The following is a 17,933-nucleotide window of genomic DNA, read 5'->3' as shown; positions in this document are numbered from 1 at the left end:
GATCAAACTGTATTTAATGTTTTTATTACTAGAAATGTTTAGCAGACTACACCATTGAGACCGACTGGTGGTTTAGACTATAGAACTGCTGTGCTAGAGATGTCTTGTCCTTTTAGACAATTTACTATTAACCCTTGTACTGCCATGTTGCTGCTGTCGTAGCAGTATGTAAATAAAGCAGTAAATATTATTTGCATACTGTCTCTTGTGAGTGTGTGTTATTTACAAAGCTAAGACACAACCTCTTGTAGAATAATATATATATAGAAAATGAATATAGCTCACCTTAGACTTCTTCACATGTGGAATAACAGCAGGGCAATGCTCATTCCAATAAAGACCAAAATCCCAGTGCTTGAGCAGATCAGACTCCGGCTTTATTACTGACCAAAGATGGCGGTAGCAACCAAATCGTGGCATGAATACCATGATGCCACCATCCCTGTATACTTGATCCACACTTGTTTTTAAAGTTAGTACTAAAACCGGAGTTTTATTTTCTCAACTGTTGAAATTTTGTTATTAGAATTTGCATACAAAACGGCACGCAGGAAAGATGCTAAAAATTCAATAGTTTTTTTTAAATTTTATTGAAGACATGATCTTAAAAAAATGACAGCGCGTTTAATCTTCATCTGTAAAGAAATATGACAGAAAAATAATTGTCCATCGTATATTTCTGAATAAAAATATATATTTTTTTAATATATATATATATTTATATAATGCAAATTTTTTTCACAGTTTTATTATTGTAAGGAGCTTGCAGAAAGGTGCATTGCAGAAAGGTTCTCTTGATAAACATCTAGTACTGAAAAACTGGTCCGATGAGTCTTGGCCTTTTAACCGTCTCAGGTAGCGTGTTATACCTATTCCATTTTGTTCAGATGACTTTTAAATAAGTTGTGCTGCTATCTGTACCCAGAGGGTTCTTGGCAATACACCTGTACGTTCCAGAGTCTGAAGTTCGTGGACTCTGCACAACTAATGTTCCTTGTGGATGAAGAAGCTCAGTCCCCTTAGGTCGTCCTTTACTGGCTGTTGTTAAAATTGTTAAGTCTGGTAACTCCCAAGATATCTCTGGTTTTGGGATTCCAATGGCCATACAGCTGAGATGAACTGGAGATCCTACTCTTGTGTGAATATTATGTGGAGGCTTATTTGTAATCCTCGGAGGATAGGCTATAATCATGACAGCCACACTAATAGCCGCCTCTCCAGCATTATTTTTAGCTTTGCACAAGTAGTTTCCACGATCATGTATGGTTGTGTCTTGAATGACCAATGTGCCATTCTCTAGTAATGAGTATTTCCCATTGACCTGAGGTCTGTCTATTATATATCCGCTTGGAAGAGTCCATATAATACTGGGTTTTGGTATTCCATCAGAAAGACAATATAAAGATAAAGTTTCACCAATTATGTTTTTTATTGTCCCTTTTGGATGTGTCAGAATACTAGGTTTTTGACCTATCTCCACAATGATTAGCTTTTCGATATAGCCCACCTTATTTCTGGCTGCACACCGATATTTTCCTGCATCATCTTTGGTAGGGCTGTAAATTATGAAAGTCCCGTTGGTTCCGGCATGATATTTTGAAAACTTTTGCCCGTTTACAAATCTGGAACCATTTGGTAAAATCCATGTTATTTCTGGAAGTGGATTTCCATCTGCAAAGCAATTAAGTATTGCCATTTTTCCTGGTTTTGCGATGATCCTCTCATTGAATGGATTTTTGAACATAGGTCTTCGAAGGACATCATGGACTTCCAACTTAACTACCATCATACTTTCACCACCATCATTACGAGCAACACAGGTAAATTCAGCTGTATCAGAAGGTCTCACATTCCGAATTTCCAAAGTTCCATTCTTGTGTACCATAATTCTGCTGCCGTGGTATGGTGCAGTTAAGTATATGTTGTCAGGCATGATCCACATTATTTGAAGAGGTGGAGTCCCTTCTGCACTACAGTGGATCAATTTTCTAGAGTGTTTTAAAGCAGAATCTTTAATTATTGTCTTATTGGTATATAAGCCATTAATAATTGGTGGGGTTGATAGAACATCTAACTTGAGAAGCCTTGTGTCATCCCCTGCTGGGTTGCGTGCCACACACATGTATTCTCCAGCATCTAACAATTTGATTTGGTTGATGGACAACGATCCATTTTCATGCAATATATATCTGTCATGTGAAGTTGCAATCATATCACTAGATGGAAGCAACCAGAATATTTTTGGTTTTGGTTCTCCAATGGCTTGACAGTCAAGAACTACACTAGACCCAGCTCTCGCTTCAAACTTAGTCTTTAGGTTTAGTTTAATACGTGGAGCGGCTGCTACAACACTGATATGTACTTTCATCTCATCTCTTCCCAATGTATTTTCAGCATAGCATGTATAGTCCCCTTCTTCAGACATCCCAACTTTGTTGAGGTACAGTGTACCATTGTCAAAGAGGATATATCTTCGTGTTCTCCTACGATTGTCATCAGCTTGAAGAACATTGTTTATCTTTGTGCCATCTGGTAAACTCCATGATATTTCTGGCACTGGGGATCCCAAGGCCTTGCAGTCAACTTTAAAGTCTTTTCCGAATGGAACTTGCTTTGTGAGGTATTGTTTTTGTACTATTTTAGCTGGTTTCATGCTTATGCTGACCTTCATCAGGATTACATCATCTCCCAATTTATTTCTTGCCACACACAAATAGTCTCCAGCGTCTTTTTCGTTTACAGAAAGGATAACCAATGTACCATTGGGATATACTTCTATTCTGGTTCCCATTCTGAAAAAAAAACAAAAAACACAAAAGATACTTTATTATACTGATGCTACTAGTTTTTTGTGAAAAATAACAGAACATGGCACATTTTGGATGGAGCAGAACTAGATTTATCATTTGACTTTTTACACAACTAGCTAGTGGCCTAGTGGAAAAACACTAATAGCACATCAATTGTCCCAACACACAAATTCAGCTCTGATAAAACTTTATTGTATTATGATAACAGTAAACTATGGAAATATATGGAATTATCTAAGGCGAACTATATACATTATCAACAAATAATGTCTTACTATATTCCTATTTTTAAAGAATGGAAACAATGTAACAGAAACCAAAGGGCTCTTATGGGTATAATAATGATCTGCTTACTACACCAGCAAATAGGATGGAGCGGACCAGGAGTTGGAGGGGAAGGGAACCAACTAGATCACCATGGGGAGCAAGGGAAACCTTGTGGAGTAAAACAGAAAGCAATTCTAAGACTTCAAAATTCTTTCCTAGACTATTTACAAGCTGTGTGTTGTACTGTTCTAGTGACTGCTTCTTAGACAGAATAAACCTTGAAGTCTGAAAATGCGTTAGAGTTGTCACAATGGCTGATGTTGGATAAAAAAATCTAGTACATACTTATACTGACCAGTCTAAATTTTGTAACACCTATTACTTGGTTTACTTGTAACTAGAATTTAACACCAGAATTTTGGCACAATGGGGGCGCACACTGTCACATCATAAGCCATGGCAAATTGTCTAAGACTAGATGGACCTAAATTGTGCCTAAATCTGTCTATTTGAAAGGGGTTTTGCCATTATGGACACTTATCCACAATGCACAGGACAGGGAATGTGTGTCTGAGTGCTGGGGCCCGAACCCCAGCGTCCTCCAGTTATCAGAAGGACAGGAGACTAAAAGACCCCTTCAAGTCTCTTTGTGAATAAAGCACAAGTGCATGACCAGCCCTCTATGGGACTGCAGGCACAGACAGAGATTACAGTCCCGGTATGCCCATAGAAGTGAATATAGCATTGGTCATGCAAACACACAGGTTGACCATTCACAAGTAGATTTTAGGGTTCAGACTTTGTGGTGTCTGGCTCCCCAATGATCAGACACTTAGTGTCCCTAATGGCGCAATTCCTTTAAGCCTGAATTAATTTGGAGCCATTGTAGTAAATTCTCCCATTCTGCTTCTTGTATTTAACAGTATATGTGGAAGAAGTTATCGGCATTGTTACAATGAAAGAATCTCCATTACAGCAACTAAAATTTCCGCGACATATCATTTCTTATTACCGACACCACCCATTGTATGTCAGTTCATATATAATATAAAACCCTATGCGATAGTGAGTCACACTCCAGATTTGGACATGTTGTAGACTTTGACATTCTAAGACAATGGCATTTAAATGATTCCCCTCTTAGCAGCCACTATACTTTTACTGGAAGACAAGGTCTAATTAAACACAATTTTACACCATACATTTGTCATGAACGTTTGGTATACATAAAATTTCATTGCATCAGAATCTTTGTCAGCGCTTATGTAATATATGGCAGTTATAGAGAGACTGTAAAGAGGAAATTCATGATGTGATTTATAAAGTGTTTGAGCAACGAGCAAGTTACAATATGCTAAACTGTGTTCAGTAGTGTGTCCCATACCGTACACAACTGATCATATAAAACACGCTTTCGTAAAAATAAAAACTTCTACATCTGGTTGTATAAAAATGTCCGAAAAACTGGGACTAAAAAAACATAAAGGTAATTTTACATCACCCATATGCTTATTGACTATTTAACCCATAATTATTAATGTAACCTGCACCAATTCCAAAATGAGGTGGTAATAAAAAAATCACTTCCTACGCAGAATATCGTTCTTCCAAATATTTGAAGCCCTGCTGACATATGGAAACTTCTAATCATATATTCCCCAAAGCTACAAAGATCTCTTTCATGCAGGAAAGAGACTCGTGTTAGGCTTATTTTCCTTCTCTTGAATCCAGAAGAAGGAAATGTAGAGTCTTAGAAGACAAGTAAATATTTTAGCTATCCAAGGAGAGAGCTGAAGAAAGACTGGAGTCACATTCAGGAAGGGCAAAAGTGGCAACAAAAAAGAAATAAGACCGGTCAAGTTTTAGTAGGTACCATATGATTTTTTTTCTTCCAAAAAGTTATGGCTACTTAAGTCTCGGGGCCCCGCTTTTCAAAAATGCAAAGTGGATGAGATTCTGTCTAATCCCATCTACAAATTGCAGAAAAATAGACCTCTGTAATGCTAGTATAAGGCTAAGGACCTACATAGTGAAATGCAGCTAGAAAACAAGCGAGCAAGCAGGACTTTTCTCTCCACAAATTTTAAGTGGAAAGGGGTGCGGAGTCCCCAAACAGTCACCAGATACTGTAACCAAAAGCAATGCATATTTGCAACATGGAGCCTTAGCCTAAGGGAAATCTACAGGTTTATTTACACAGTTACGTTTTGTCCATATTTTTTGGCAGAAACAGATGGAGCTGATTTATCATGTTTGTGTGCCAGAAGATTGGCAAACAAGTCATAACTAGAGATGAGCGAACAGTGTTCTATCGAACACATGTTCGATCGGATATCAGGGTGTTCGCTATGTTCGAATCGAATCGAACACCGCGTGGTAAAGTGCGCCAAAATTCGATTCCCCTCCCACCTTCCCTGGCGCCTTTTTTGCACCAATAACAGCGCAGGGGAGGTGGGACAGGAACTACGACACCGGGGGCATTGAAAAAAATTGGAAAAAGTCATTGGCTGCCGAAATCAGGTGACCTCCATTTTAGACGAATAGTGGATTTCAAATCCGGGTCATATGAGAATGTGAACTTTGTGACTATGAGACAGGGATAGCTGTACAGGCAGGGATAGCTAGGGATAACCTTTATTTAGGGGGGAATGTTATTAAAAATAACTTTTTGGGGCTCTATCGGGTGTGTAATTGTGATTTTTGTGAGATAAACTTTTTCCCATAGGGATGCATTGGCCAGCGCTGATTGGCCGAATTCCGTACTCTGGCCAATCAGTGCTGGCCAATGCATTCTATTAGCTTGATGAAGCAGAGTGTGCACAAGGGTTCAAGCGCACCCTCGGCTCTGATGTAGCAGAGCCGAGGCTGCACAAGGGTTCAAGCGCACCCTCGGCTCTGATATAGGAGAGCCGAGGGTGCACTTGAACCCTTGTGCACCCTCGGCTCTGCTACATCAGAGCCGAGGGTGCGCTTGAACCCTTGTGCACACTCTGCTTCATCAAGCTAATAGAATGCATTGGCCAGCGCTGATTGGCCAATGTATTCTATTAGCCTGATGAAGTAGAGCTGAATGTGTGTGCTAAGCACACACATTCAGCTCTACTTCATCGGGCTAATAGAATGCATTGGCCAGCGCTGATTGGCCAGAGTACGGAACTCGACCAATCAGCGCTGGCTCTGCTGGAGGAGGCGGAGTCTAAGATCGCTCCACACCAGTCTCCATTCAGGTCCGACCTTAGACTCCGCCTCCTCCGGCAGAGCCAGCGCTGATTGGCCGAAGGCTGGCCAATGCATTCCTATGCGAATGCAGAGACTTAGCAGTGCTGAGTCAGTTTTGCTCAACTACACATCTGATGCACACTCGGCACTGCTACATCAGATGTAGCAATCTGATGTAGCAGAGCCGAGGGTGCACTAGAACCCCTGTGCAAACTCAGTTCACGCTAATAGAATGCATTGGCCAGCGCTGATTGGCCAATGCATTCTATTAGCCCGATGAAGTAGAGCTGAATGTGTGTGCTAAGCACACTCATTCAGCACTGCTTCATCACGCCAATACAATGCATTAGCCAGTGCTGATTGGCCAGAGTACGGAATTCGGCCAATCAGCGCTGGCCAATGCATTCTATTAGCCCGATGAAGTAGAGCTGAATGTGTGTGCTAAGCACACACATTCAGCACTGCTTCATCACGCCAATACAATGCATTAGCCAGTGCTGATTGGCCAGAGTACGGAATTCGGCCAATCAGCGCTGGCCAATGCATTCTATTAGCCCGATGAAGTAGAGCTGAATGTGTGTGCTAAGCACACACATTCAGCACTGCTTCATCACGCCAATACAATGCATTAGCCAGTGCTGATTGGCCGAATTCCGTACTCTGGCCAATCAGCGCTGGCTCTGCTGGAGGAAGCGGAGTCTAAGGTCGGACCTGAATGGAGACTGGTGTGGAGCGATCTTAGACTCCGCCTCCTCCAGCAGAGCCAGCGCTGATTGGCCGAATTCCGTACTCTGGCCAATCAGCGCTGGCCAATGCATTCTATTAGCCCGATGAAGTAGAGCTGAATGTGTGTGCTAAGCACACACATTCAGCACTGCTTCATCACGCCAATACAATGCATTAGCCAGTGCTGATTGGCCAGAGTACGGAATTCGGCCAATCAGCGCTGGCTCTGCTGGAGGAGGCGGAGTCTAAGGTCGGACCTGAATGGAGACTGGTGTGGAGCGATCTTAGACTCCGCCTCCTCCAGCAGAGCCAGCGCTGATTGGCCGAATTCCGTACTCTGGCCAATCAGCACTGGCTAATGCATTGTATTGGCGTGATGAAGCAGTGCTGAATGTGTGTGCTTAGCACACACATTCAGCTCTACTTCATCGGGCTAATAGAATGCATTGGCCAGCGCTGATTGGCCGAATTCCGTACTCTGGCCAATCAGCACTGTATTGGCGTGATGAAGCAGTGCTGAATGTGTGTGCTTAGCACACACATTCAGCTCTGCTTCATCGGGCTAATAGAATGCATTGGCCAGCGCTGATTGGCCGAATTCCGTACTCTGGCCAATCAGCACTGGCTAATGCATTGTATTGGCGTGATGAAGCAGTGCTGAATGTGTGTGCTTAGCACACACATTCAGCTCTACTTCATCGGGCTAATAGAATGCATTGGCCAGCGCTGATTGGCCAGAGTACGGAATTCGGCCAATCAGCGCTGGCTCTGCTGGAGGAGGCGGAGTCTAAGATCGCTCCACACCAGTCTCCATTCAGGTCCGACCTTAGACTCCGCCTCCTCCAGCAGAGCCAGCGCTGATTGGCCGAATTCCGTACTCTGGCCAATCAGCACTGGCTAATGCATTGTATTGGCGTGATGAAGCAGTGCTGAATGTGTGTGCTTAGCACACACATTCAGCTCTACTTCATCGGGCTAATAGAATGCATTGGCCAGCGCTGATTGGCCGAATTCCGTACTCTGGCCAATCAGCACTGGCTAATGCATTGTATTGGCGTGATGAAGCAGTGCTGAATGTGTGTGCTTAGCACACACATTCAGCTCTACTTCATCGGGCTAATAGAATGCATTGGCCAGCGCTGATTGGCCGAATTCCGTACTCTGGCCAATCAGCACTGGCTAATGCATTGTATTGGCGTGATGAAGCAGTGCTGAATGAGCGTGCTTAGCACACACATTCAGCTCTACTTCATCGGGCTAATAGAATGCATTGGCCAATCAGCGCTGGCCAATGCATTCTATTAGCGTGAACTGAGTTTGCACAGGGGTTCTAGTGCACCCTCGGCTCTGCTACATCAGATTGCTACATCTGATGTAGCAGTGCCGAGTGTGCATCAGATGTGTAGTTGAGCAAAACTGACTCAGCACTGCTAAGTCTCTGCATTCGCATAGGAATGCATTGGCCAGCCTTCGGCCAATCAGCGCTGGCTCTGCCGGAGGAGGCGGAGTCTAAGGTCGGACCTGAATGGAGACTGGTGTGGAGCGATCTTAGACTCCGCCTCCTCCAGCAGAGCCAGCGCTGATTGGTCGAGTTCCGTACTCTGGCCAATCAGCACTGGCCAATGCATTTCTATGGGGAAAAGTTAGCTTGCGAAAATCGCAAACTGACAGGGATTTCCATGAAATAAAGTGACTTTTATGCCCCCAGACATGCTTCCCCTGCTGTCCCAGTGTCATTCCAGGGTGTTGGTATCATTTCCTGGGGTGTCATAGTGGACTTGGTGACCCTCCAGACACGAATTTGGGTTTCCCCCTTAACGAGTTTATGTTCCCCATAGACTATAATGGGGTTCGAAACCCATTCGAACACTCGAACAGTGAGCGGCTGTTCGAATCGAATTTCGAACCTCGAACATTTTAGTGTTCGCTCATCTCTAGTCATAACAAAAGCCACATTTTTTCTACAGGTGAGAGGATGCTGCAGGAGAGCGGTGAGGACCGCCCTGTTAAACGTATCATTTTTGGCCAGTTTTCTTGCATAAATGATGCCAGAAATCTACACCAGAAAGTAGCTAGTGTAGATTTCTCTTTTAGATGCTTGGACCTCAGAGAATGTGCCTAATAATAAAAGAGGTACAAACTCTGGTGAAGCAGGGATTCTCAAGATTGGCATGGAAAATCTTGATAAATCAGCCCCTTCGTATGTAAGCAGATAAAAGGCAAATCCATTCCAAAATTTTTCTGAAATTTCATTTATTTGGCTTGGATCCTTATGCAAGCACATGGACTCAATAGGATCCGTGTGTTTTCCGTGCGGTGTCCATACGAGTCATGCGGAGAGAAAAGTACTTCATGAACTACTTTTCTCTCTGCATGATTCATGCGGACACTGTGCGGAAAGCACATGGACTCCATTATAGTCTATGGGGTCTGTGTGATTTCATTGCTTACCGCATGTCAATACGTTCAGTATTCCATTCTGGGGGGTTCCCATGCGGACTCCCTGAACAAAATACCAAACGCAGATGTGAACCAGGCCTCATGCACAGAGGATCACTGATTTGTTTTGGGTCATTATTTTGCTACATATAGTCACAGAATCCTTTTCTATTGCCCTATGCTATGGATATGATTTTATTATGCTTCATATTGTCACTTTATCCTCTTTTATTACCCTGCTCTATGATTGTAAAGGTGTTTGAAGAAATTGTTGTAGTAAAGCTCATATCAGAAATGCACATATACCAGCAATTTACAATAACACTCTCTTACCTGTGCCATTGATCAACCACAGCTTTTGATGGTAATCTCCATATTATTCTTGGCCTTGGTTCTCCAGTTGCACTACAGTTTAGCATCAATTTCTCGCCAAAGTTTATTTCGGTGGATTTTGGCGATGCTTCGATTATCCTTGGTACAATATCATTGTGTTCCACCTTGAGAGTGACGACCCTTCTTTCTGAGCCAGTAGAACTGGTTGCTATACACTCATAGTCTCCGCTGTCGGAAGATGCTGCATTCCTTAAGTAGAGTGTTCCATTGGAGAATAGGAATAACTTTGCATTCACATAATGTAATGGTTTCACCTTTGTACCATCAAATGCTACCCAGTGAACACTTGGTTGAGGGTTTCCTTTTGCTGTGCAATGAATTTTTACATTTTCACCTGGAAGTGCTAGTATGGTTTGTCTTTTATCTTCCACTATAACAGGAGGGGCGGCAATCACTTGAACTTTTACTGTAAACGTATCTGATCCAGCTATATTAGTAGCAAAACATTTATAAATCCCTCGATCATAAATAGTTACTTCTCTAATTGTAAGAGTCCCATCAAATAGGACAAAAACTTTTTGATTATTTTCCGATTTTTCAGATGCAATGGTCTCATTGGCTAGTATCCACGTGATGGTAGGAAACGGTCGGCCTTCTGCCTGGCACTTTATACTTACAGTACTTCCAGAGTGCACTGTAATCTCTCTTGATCTTCCTTGTATAATCCTTGGAGGATATGTAATAACGGAAAGTGTAACAAGCAGCCTGTCTGAGCCATACTGGTTATTAGCAACACAAAGATACTGCCCACGGTCCTGGACGCTCACACTTGAAATAGAGAGTGTTCCATTTGGAAAGACTTCCATCCTATTTCCCCTTCTTGTCTTGGACACGAAAGTCCCTGGTAAGCAAAGAATATTTTTCCAGTGAAATATTACAAGTATTCAAACATGACCTCATGTAGTAAATGAAAAGTTAACAGCAGTAGAATTATTTTATTCCCTCTATTCCTCATGAGAAATGTACAAAAATGCACTTTCTTTAAATTGTACGGTAATACATATCAGGACATCATAAAACAAATATCTGGCTTTACAAGGCCTTAAAATTGGATAGATCCAACCTCAAATGAACAACAATTCATGGCAAATAACACCACATATTTTATTTATTTAACAAAAAGTAGACCAGCATGCATTGTGTGAAACTCTAGTACATCCTTGCTAGAGATGAGTGAACAGTAAAATGTTCGAGAGTCGATATTCGTTTCGAGTAGCCCCTCAATATTCGACTACTCGATTCGAATATCGAACCCCATTATAGTCTATGGGGGGAAAATGCTCGTTTCAGGTGTAGGCAACGTTCGATCAAATTATACTTACCAAGTCCACGCAGTCGGCTCTGCCCAGGCCCGATGCCTGGCAGAATGAATTCAGAGCCGGAAGACACCGCGGGGAAGCTGCACGGAGAAGACTTCTAAAGGTAGGAGAAGAACCAGCGTTGATTGGCCAACTGTATAGCATTCGGCCAATCAATGCTGGTTCTGCATCGAACTTTTCCATTCGAATAGCGAGTGGTACTCGATCGAGTATGAGTATTTTGAATACCGTAGTATTCGATCGAATACCTACTCGATCGAGTACTGCTCGCTCATCTCTAATCCTTGCTACTTCCATAGGAATAAAGAAGGTAAGTAGTAACCGGGTGCAGCTAATCAAATGCTCTTGATTAACCCTTAGGTGCACCAGGACATACAGTTATGTCCTGGTGTGCATGAAAAAACATAGCGGCCGATCTGAAAAAGAACGGCTGCACTAACTGCCAGGTCTGCGCTGTTTAATACAGAAGGGACCTGGCAGCATTGCCCATAATCAGAGATAAAGCTAGCAGCATTTGTTTCTTACAATGCTTTTGAAAAATTTAAGTTGTGTTATGATTGATTGCTATGGGCAACTAGGAGGATTCTTTTTGTATAAGGCTAAGGCCCCATGTTGCAGAAACACAACTTTCTTTGTTGCAGATTTTGCAGCGTTTTTTGAGAGTGGCTATAAAAGTAATGGGAAATATATAGGAAGCTTTTATACTTCTACCTTCTGCTCAAACCACTCCTGGCTTTGTCTCAAGAAAACATAGCAAAATCTGCAACAAAAAAAACTGAGTTTTCACAACGTAGGGCCGTAGCCTCAATCTGTCCCAGTATGCGTACATTGCTTAGCAAGGTAATAAAAAAAAGAAGCCTCACCTGAAGCCACTTTTGTCCACAATATGGTAGGTGTTGGATCTCCAACTGCTTCACATGGAATGAAGGCATCTGAATTAGCAAGGACTGTGAAACTTGCAGCTTTACCTCCTAATATGCGAGGTTTAGTGTGCACATTGCTAATAGTGATTTCTTCCGTTTTATGGGAGGTTGCTTTCTTTTCAATTTGTTGGGTTATTGTGGAAGAAAAGTTGTATCGCGTAGGTGTCCTAAATTGTGTAGGAGATTGCGCTATTGTGTGCACGTTTCTTTGAGGTGTTTTTGGGGTAGTGTTCTCCTTTCTGGATGCAGCTGTTGGTTGGATTGTTCTTGGGCGCATTATGGGTGTTGGAGTAGTCCTTCTGTTGATAACATTTACTGTTATTGAAAATGATGGTGTACTAGTGGTAGGATTTGTCTTATATGGCGAGAAGGCTTTGGTTTTATATGTTGTGACAAACGAATGGTCATGTGGAATATGTCTGTTGAGTGCTTGGTCAGATGTGGCTATATCATTTTCTAGATATGGAGTAGTCAGGGTATCAGTACCAGCCATTGTAAGTGATGGTTTTATGGTCAACTTATTATCCTTGGTCATATTACTCCAGAAGGATTTGGTCACCATAAGCAGAGGAATATCATTTTCTGAATTTGATAATGTTGTTGGTGCTCTTGTAGGAGCAGTAACTGGGTATTTTGGTGGTGTAGTAATTGTGCTAAATGTTGTTGTATCTTCAGGAGAAGTAGTTGACAAGTTAAGATTTGTAGATGACCTGTGAGGGTGTACTGAGCCGCTGAAGAAATTCTTTTTTCTTGGTCGTTTTCTTTTAAGAAATCTGTGTCTGTTGTTGGCAGCAACAGAGGTTTTTGGGGTTATTGTAGTAGAGACATAACCTGTGGTAGGGATAACAGTAACGTCTTTGGGAACTTTGGCTTTAGTACTGACTGAATAAACTTCATTTTTTCCAGGCTTAGAACTTATTGACTGAATTGTAGACTGAACTTTAGTTGCTGCGAAATTTAGTTTGGTTGGACCATGTATAGTTGCTGGCACGGCAGCACCGGTTGGTACACTTAGCCTTTGTTTATCAGTAGTGCTTACTGGGTAAACTACAGTTGTTGGATTTTTGGAAGAAAATCTTGTACTTGTTTCTTTTTTGATAGAGGATGGATAAACAGTGGTTGCTTCCACTTTACCAGTCGTAGGATCCATTATCATTGTTGATGCTTTGGCTGTAATTTGATGAACTTCAGGGAATGTAGCCTCAGCACTCATAGGATAATTTGCCGCTGCTACAGTAGAGCTGCTTGGATTTTCTGTCACTGTTGTTTCTTCCTTCCCATAAGGTATATACGTCCTTGCTTTTAAACTACTTAATGTAGACTGAGCTGGTGGGATTGTAGCGCTAAGACTTTTTGGTTTTGATGTTGGAAGTGGTGTAGTACTTGTGGATGTTGGATATGAGTTTTTTCTGAGTTTCTTAAGTATCTCTTGTTGAATAAGTTGATTGTTCCCAAACAGTCTATGCCAGGGAATTTTCCTTCTAATTATTTTGGAGGCTACCATAGGTTTTGTGGTGGGCTGGGGAGACGTGGATACAAGCACCTTCTTTTTTTCTATTATTGGCATGGTTGCTAGAATGGGTGTTGTTGCACCTTGGGTATACTGTAATCCGATGCTAAGCTTCTTCAAAACAGACATGTCTATATTGCTTGTTTTTGGAATGTTGTCAGTGACAGGCTTCGATTGTGTAATATGGGTGTTAGTTGATTTATCAGTATTTATGAATTCTGTAGGCAAAGTTGTCTCTTTCCTCTTGACTATTTTGGGAGCTGTTGTAGAGGACTGCTCTGTTAATGGAACATTTGTGATTGAAGGAATTGTGCTATATAAAGTCTGTTGGTCTTGACCAATTTCAGAAGCAGTAGAGTATGCTGTTGTCGTTTCAGTTATATCATGGATATTTTCTAGTTTTCCAAATTTAAATTGATGAGCTCTAGAATTTGGAATACGATCTGGCCTTACAATGCGCCTTCTTCCTGGGAATCTTCTGCGACCATACCTCCTTAGAGTTGGCACAAATGGTGTAACATCTTTCCCTATCTGAATCTTTTGATGAGTAATGATGGTGGAACCAGCTGGAAACCCTGGAGTGATAATTTTCTGAGTGCTACGAAAATAGATGGGACCAATATCAGTTTGCGAGAGAAACAACTTAGCGCTTGACTTGGTGGAGGAATCAAAGCTAACTATAGTTTGATCTTCCAAATCATCTCTTACTTCTGAATAATGTGGAATACTTGTTGTATGAATTTTTGATGTTGAAGAGTGTAAATTGTCAGGTGTTGTCTGTAACTTACTTAGAGAATAACCCTTTGTAATGTCTTCGGTATTAGAAAGAACAGTAGACTGAGTAGTAATGGTTGGCAATAACATTGGTGATTTTGAATGTGAATTAATAGTGAATAGGGATTGTTTGTGAGATTCTGGAGTATTTGTGATGTGGTCCATGACGGATGGGTCTGTGACTTCTTGCAGAATTGTAGATATGACAGAACTTCCTGTACCTGAACTGGTTGGAGGAATAGGTATTTGTTCAACAGGTGGTAGCTTATTAAGAGCATTTTTAGATGTTACATGAAGATAGCTAGCTGTGGTTGTTTGATCCATAAATATATCTTGTGGTTTAGATGACTCATATGAAGTTATTGAATTAATAATGATATTTGGAGGTGAACTACTGATATAAGGTATTTCTTGCCCAGGGAGAGCAGCCACATTCTCAGACGGGGTGTTCAAATAACTGGATGTAGTGAAAGTGTTGGTATGAGCATACCCCGTTGTTGCTTGTAGTCCATTTTCTAGCAGGACAGGGTTTGATATGTCATTCTTAGCAGTATACTGAGAATTTGTTCGAGCAGTTACTGAAGGGGTTGTAATTTCTTTGGAATCAGTATAAAGGTAAGTGGTAGAAGTTGTTGGCCTTAAAACACCAGATTGTGTTGTTGCAGTTAATGATTTTATTGTAGTGACAAAAGTATTCCTCTCAGATTCAAGCTTGCCATCTTTAGTAAGAGGAATTGATTGTGGCACCACATTGGTTGTAGCATCAGTGGGTAACATGTCCAAAATACTTGTAGTGGGTGGTGATTCTGATATTGCCAATGCTGACGTGCTTAAAATGCTCATTGTTGTAGGCTGTTCACTGTTATAGCTGTTTGTAATAGGATTTGCTCCTGAGCTTAAAGATTGTGCTATGGTTGGTTCCGAATTGCTCACTGTGATGAAACTGTTAATCTCTGGTATTTCTGTGTAATGCTCCTCAATACTCGTTTTGGGTGGAGTTGTCTTATTTGTATTCCATCTACGACTATCAGAATCCGTTACTGTAGATATTTTTGGTATAGTCTCTAGTCTACCTGTGCTTGAATAATTTTCTGTTACGGTTAAAAACTTTTCCTTCACTGGGAGTAATTCTTCACCAGATGGTTGTTCTCCGTCCCCGGATATACTTTCTATATCCTGATCTTCCTTCACTGTTGTCTTTACTTCTGTTGTTGGTTTGCTACTGATTGAATTTTGCTTAGTTTTTTGTAATATTTCAGTCCATCGCTGAGGATCAATTCTTCTTGTGTTTTGATTAAATTGTCTCCTATGTCCTCTATACCTGTTATTTATTCTGTTCCTTCTATGTGTCGCTATATTTGTATGCCGTTGCCCATCAGATTTAATAGGAATGCGTCTATTTGGATATCTTTTATGTTCAATGGCTTTCCTTGTCCCAGATTGAAGGTTTTCCTTGTTGTTTTCACTGCCCGATCCTTCATCATTTTTATCGTCATTTTGGTCCAGTTGTATTTTTTTATTGGTTGTTTTGATTTTCTTATCCTTCACCAACACCTTGTGCGTCAGCATGTCCAAGCCATATTGATTTGCTGCTAAACATCTAAAATGTCCTCTGTCTCTTTGTGTTACCTCTTGGATTTTTAGTGTGCCATTGGAGAAAATAACCTTGTTCTTTATGGTTTCATATAAAACAGAATGATCTGGTAATATCCAGTTCACAGATGCATCAGGAACTCCATATGAACCACAGGGAAGATAAAGAACATCCCCATTACTGACCGAAAGCTCAATGCCATTTACAGCTTCTTCTTCTACATCACCATTGACCACAGTAATTCTAAATGAAAGTACATCGGCATCCATATAATTTGTAGCAATGCAGTGGTAAACTCCTGTGTCAAAACTATCAGCTACCTTTAATATAAACTTTCCATTTTTTGTGATTGTAATCCTTCCTTCTTCACTCATATATGGTGCTCTAATTTTACTCCCATCAGGAAGAACCCACTCAATATTTGGTACTGGATCGCCCACAACTTGGCAGTTCATCTCCACTGTTCCTCCTATAACTGCAGTATACTCCGTCTGTGTCTGGTTGCTCTTGATGATCATAGCCCAATTGTTCCTTGAAGAGTATTCAACAGTGTTAGGAACTGTCATATGAATATCTGTCAAGTAGCGAATATGCAATGTGCTTAGAGTCGTAGCTGTCCTATCGAGTTGTAAGGTTACCGAGTCTTGCATCAGCCAGTTCGGTTCTGCCCGAATTTCTGCATCAATATCTGTGAACACATCCTCACCAGAACCCACCTGCTTGTACTTGTAACTAATAAAAGGAGACTTAGTAAGCAAGAGTTCTCTTTTAAGTTTCATTGGCAAATCGCTATACATTGCTAATATTCCCCATAACTTCTGGATGTGATCATAGTCAATGTTGCATACCAGGAAAGAAGAAAATGTAGTCCGCATGATTGTGTATTCGTCCTTTCTGTCCAACATGATCTGAGACATTTTGGTTGGTCTTTGGACACTACAAGCCAGGTTTGCTTCATTCCCAGACTGGTCTGTCATGTTTAGGACCAGAGACCCCATTGGAGCTACAAAGTCTTTAGCTGATATAGCAGTAAAGCTGCTTTCTTCTGGCATGGAGATGTTTTTTAACTTGTAGATGTTCTCTATAGTAGGCTTTACACACGTAAGATCTTGAGATGATATTTCATTTAAAGACTTTCCTTGATTCCTTTTCGGACTTGAACAAAGAGGACATTGAGTTCCTGAGCGGTCTCTCTTGCACTTGATCAAGTCTATGAAAAGAAATGGAAATAAGGATTATAAAGTTATGTGGTTTATTTTCTTTGACTACAGACAATTCCACGACGGCACTTTTTAATTAAATGATATATGTAATAAACACCCGTCATTTCTCAGAACCACATTTTCTTTAATGTTCCCGATAATATATGTCATATAAATTAAGGAACTAAATGAGAAGGATGCACCGTATGGACTTTTCAACTGATTATTGAGATTTTTCCATAAAGAACACATATACATTGCGTAACTTGAAAGGCATTTAGATAGTAAAATATTTGAGTGCATTTATGGGGTTCTTTCATTAGAATCACTATTTTAACTTATTACACATAGGAATAGCCTTAAGAAGGGCTATTCTCTTACCTTTCTTTTTCTGATCTGCGCTGCCGTTCCTGAGAAGCGCAGATCAGAAGCATGCTCCAGGGCCGACATCCCGTTGCCATGACAGCTGGGAGCCTGTACAAGGCTCCCAGGCTTGTCTGCAAATCCTCTCTTTTGCAGGCTGGTCTATGCAGCCTGCAAAAGAAAGGATGATTTTTTGCAATGCAATGCAATGCATTAGCATTGTAATGCATTGCATTAGTGATCAGACCCCCTGGGGTTCAACACCCCTAGGGGGTCTAATAAATGCAAAAAAAAAAAAAAAAGTAAAAAAAAATATAACAAAATATAAAAAGTATTAAAAGTTCAAATCACCCCCCTTTCCCTAGAACATATATAAAAGTAGTTAAAAACTGTG

General features: G+C 41.0%; 1 protein-coding gene across 1 annotated transcript in view; it reads right to left on the bottom strand.

The window, feature by feature from the left end:
• Positions 1-768: 768 nt before the first annotated feature.
• Positions 769-17,933, bottom strand: part of IGSF10 (immunoglobulin superfamily member 10) — a 42,929-nt gene continuing 25,764 nt past the window's right edge. Inside the window, exons 5-7 of the mRNA XM_075268786.1 lie at positions 12,037-17,184; positions 9,795-10,695; positions 769-2,792 (exon numbers count right to left, since the gene is read on the bottom strand). Of these exons, the coding sequence (XP_075124887.1) occupies positions 884-2,792; positions 9,795-10,695; positions 12,037-17,184 (7,958 nt within the window). The 3' untranslated portion in view covers positions 769-883. The remainder of the gene's footprint in view (positions 2,793-9,794; positions 10,696-12,036; positions 17,185-17,933) is intronic.

Source organism: Leptodactylus fuscus, chromosome 3 (genome assembly GCF_031893055.1).
Source record: "Leptodactylus fuscus isolate aLepFus1 chromosome 3, aLepFus1.hap2, whole genome shotgun sequence".
Lineage (NCBI taxonomy): Eukaryota > Metazoa > Chordata > Amphibia > Anura > Leptodactylidae > Leptodactylus > Leptodactylus fuscus.
This window is presented reverse-complemented; position numbering and strand designations above follow the sequence as displayed.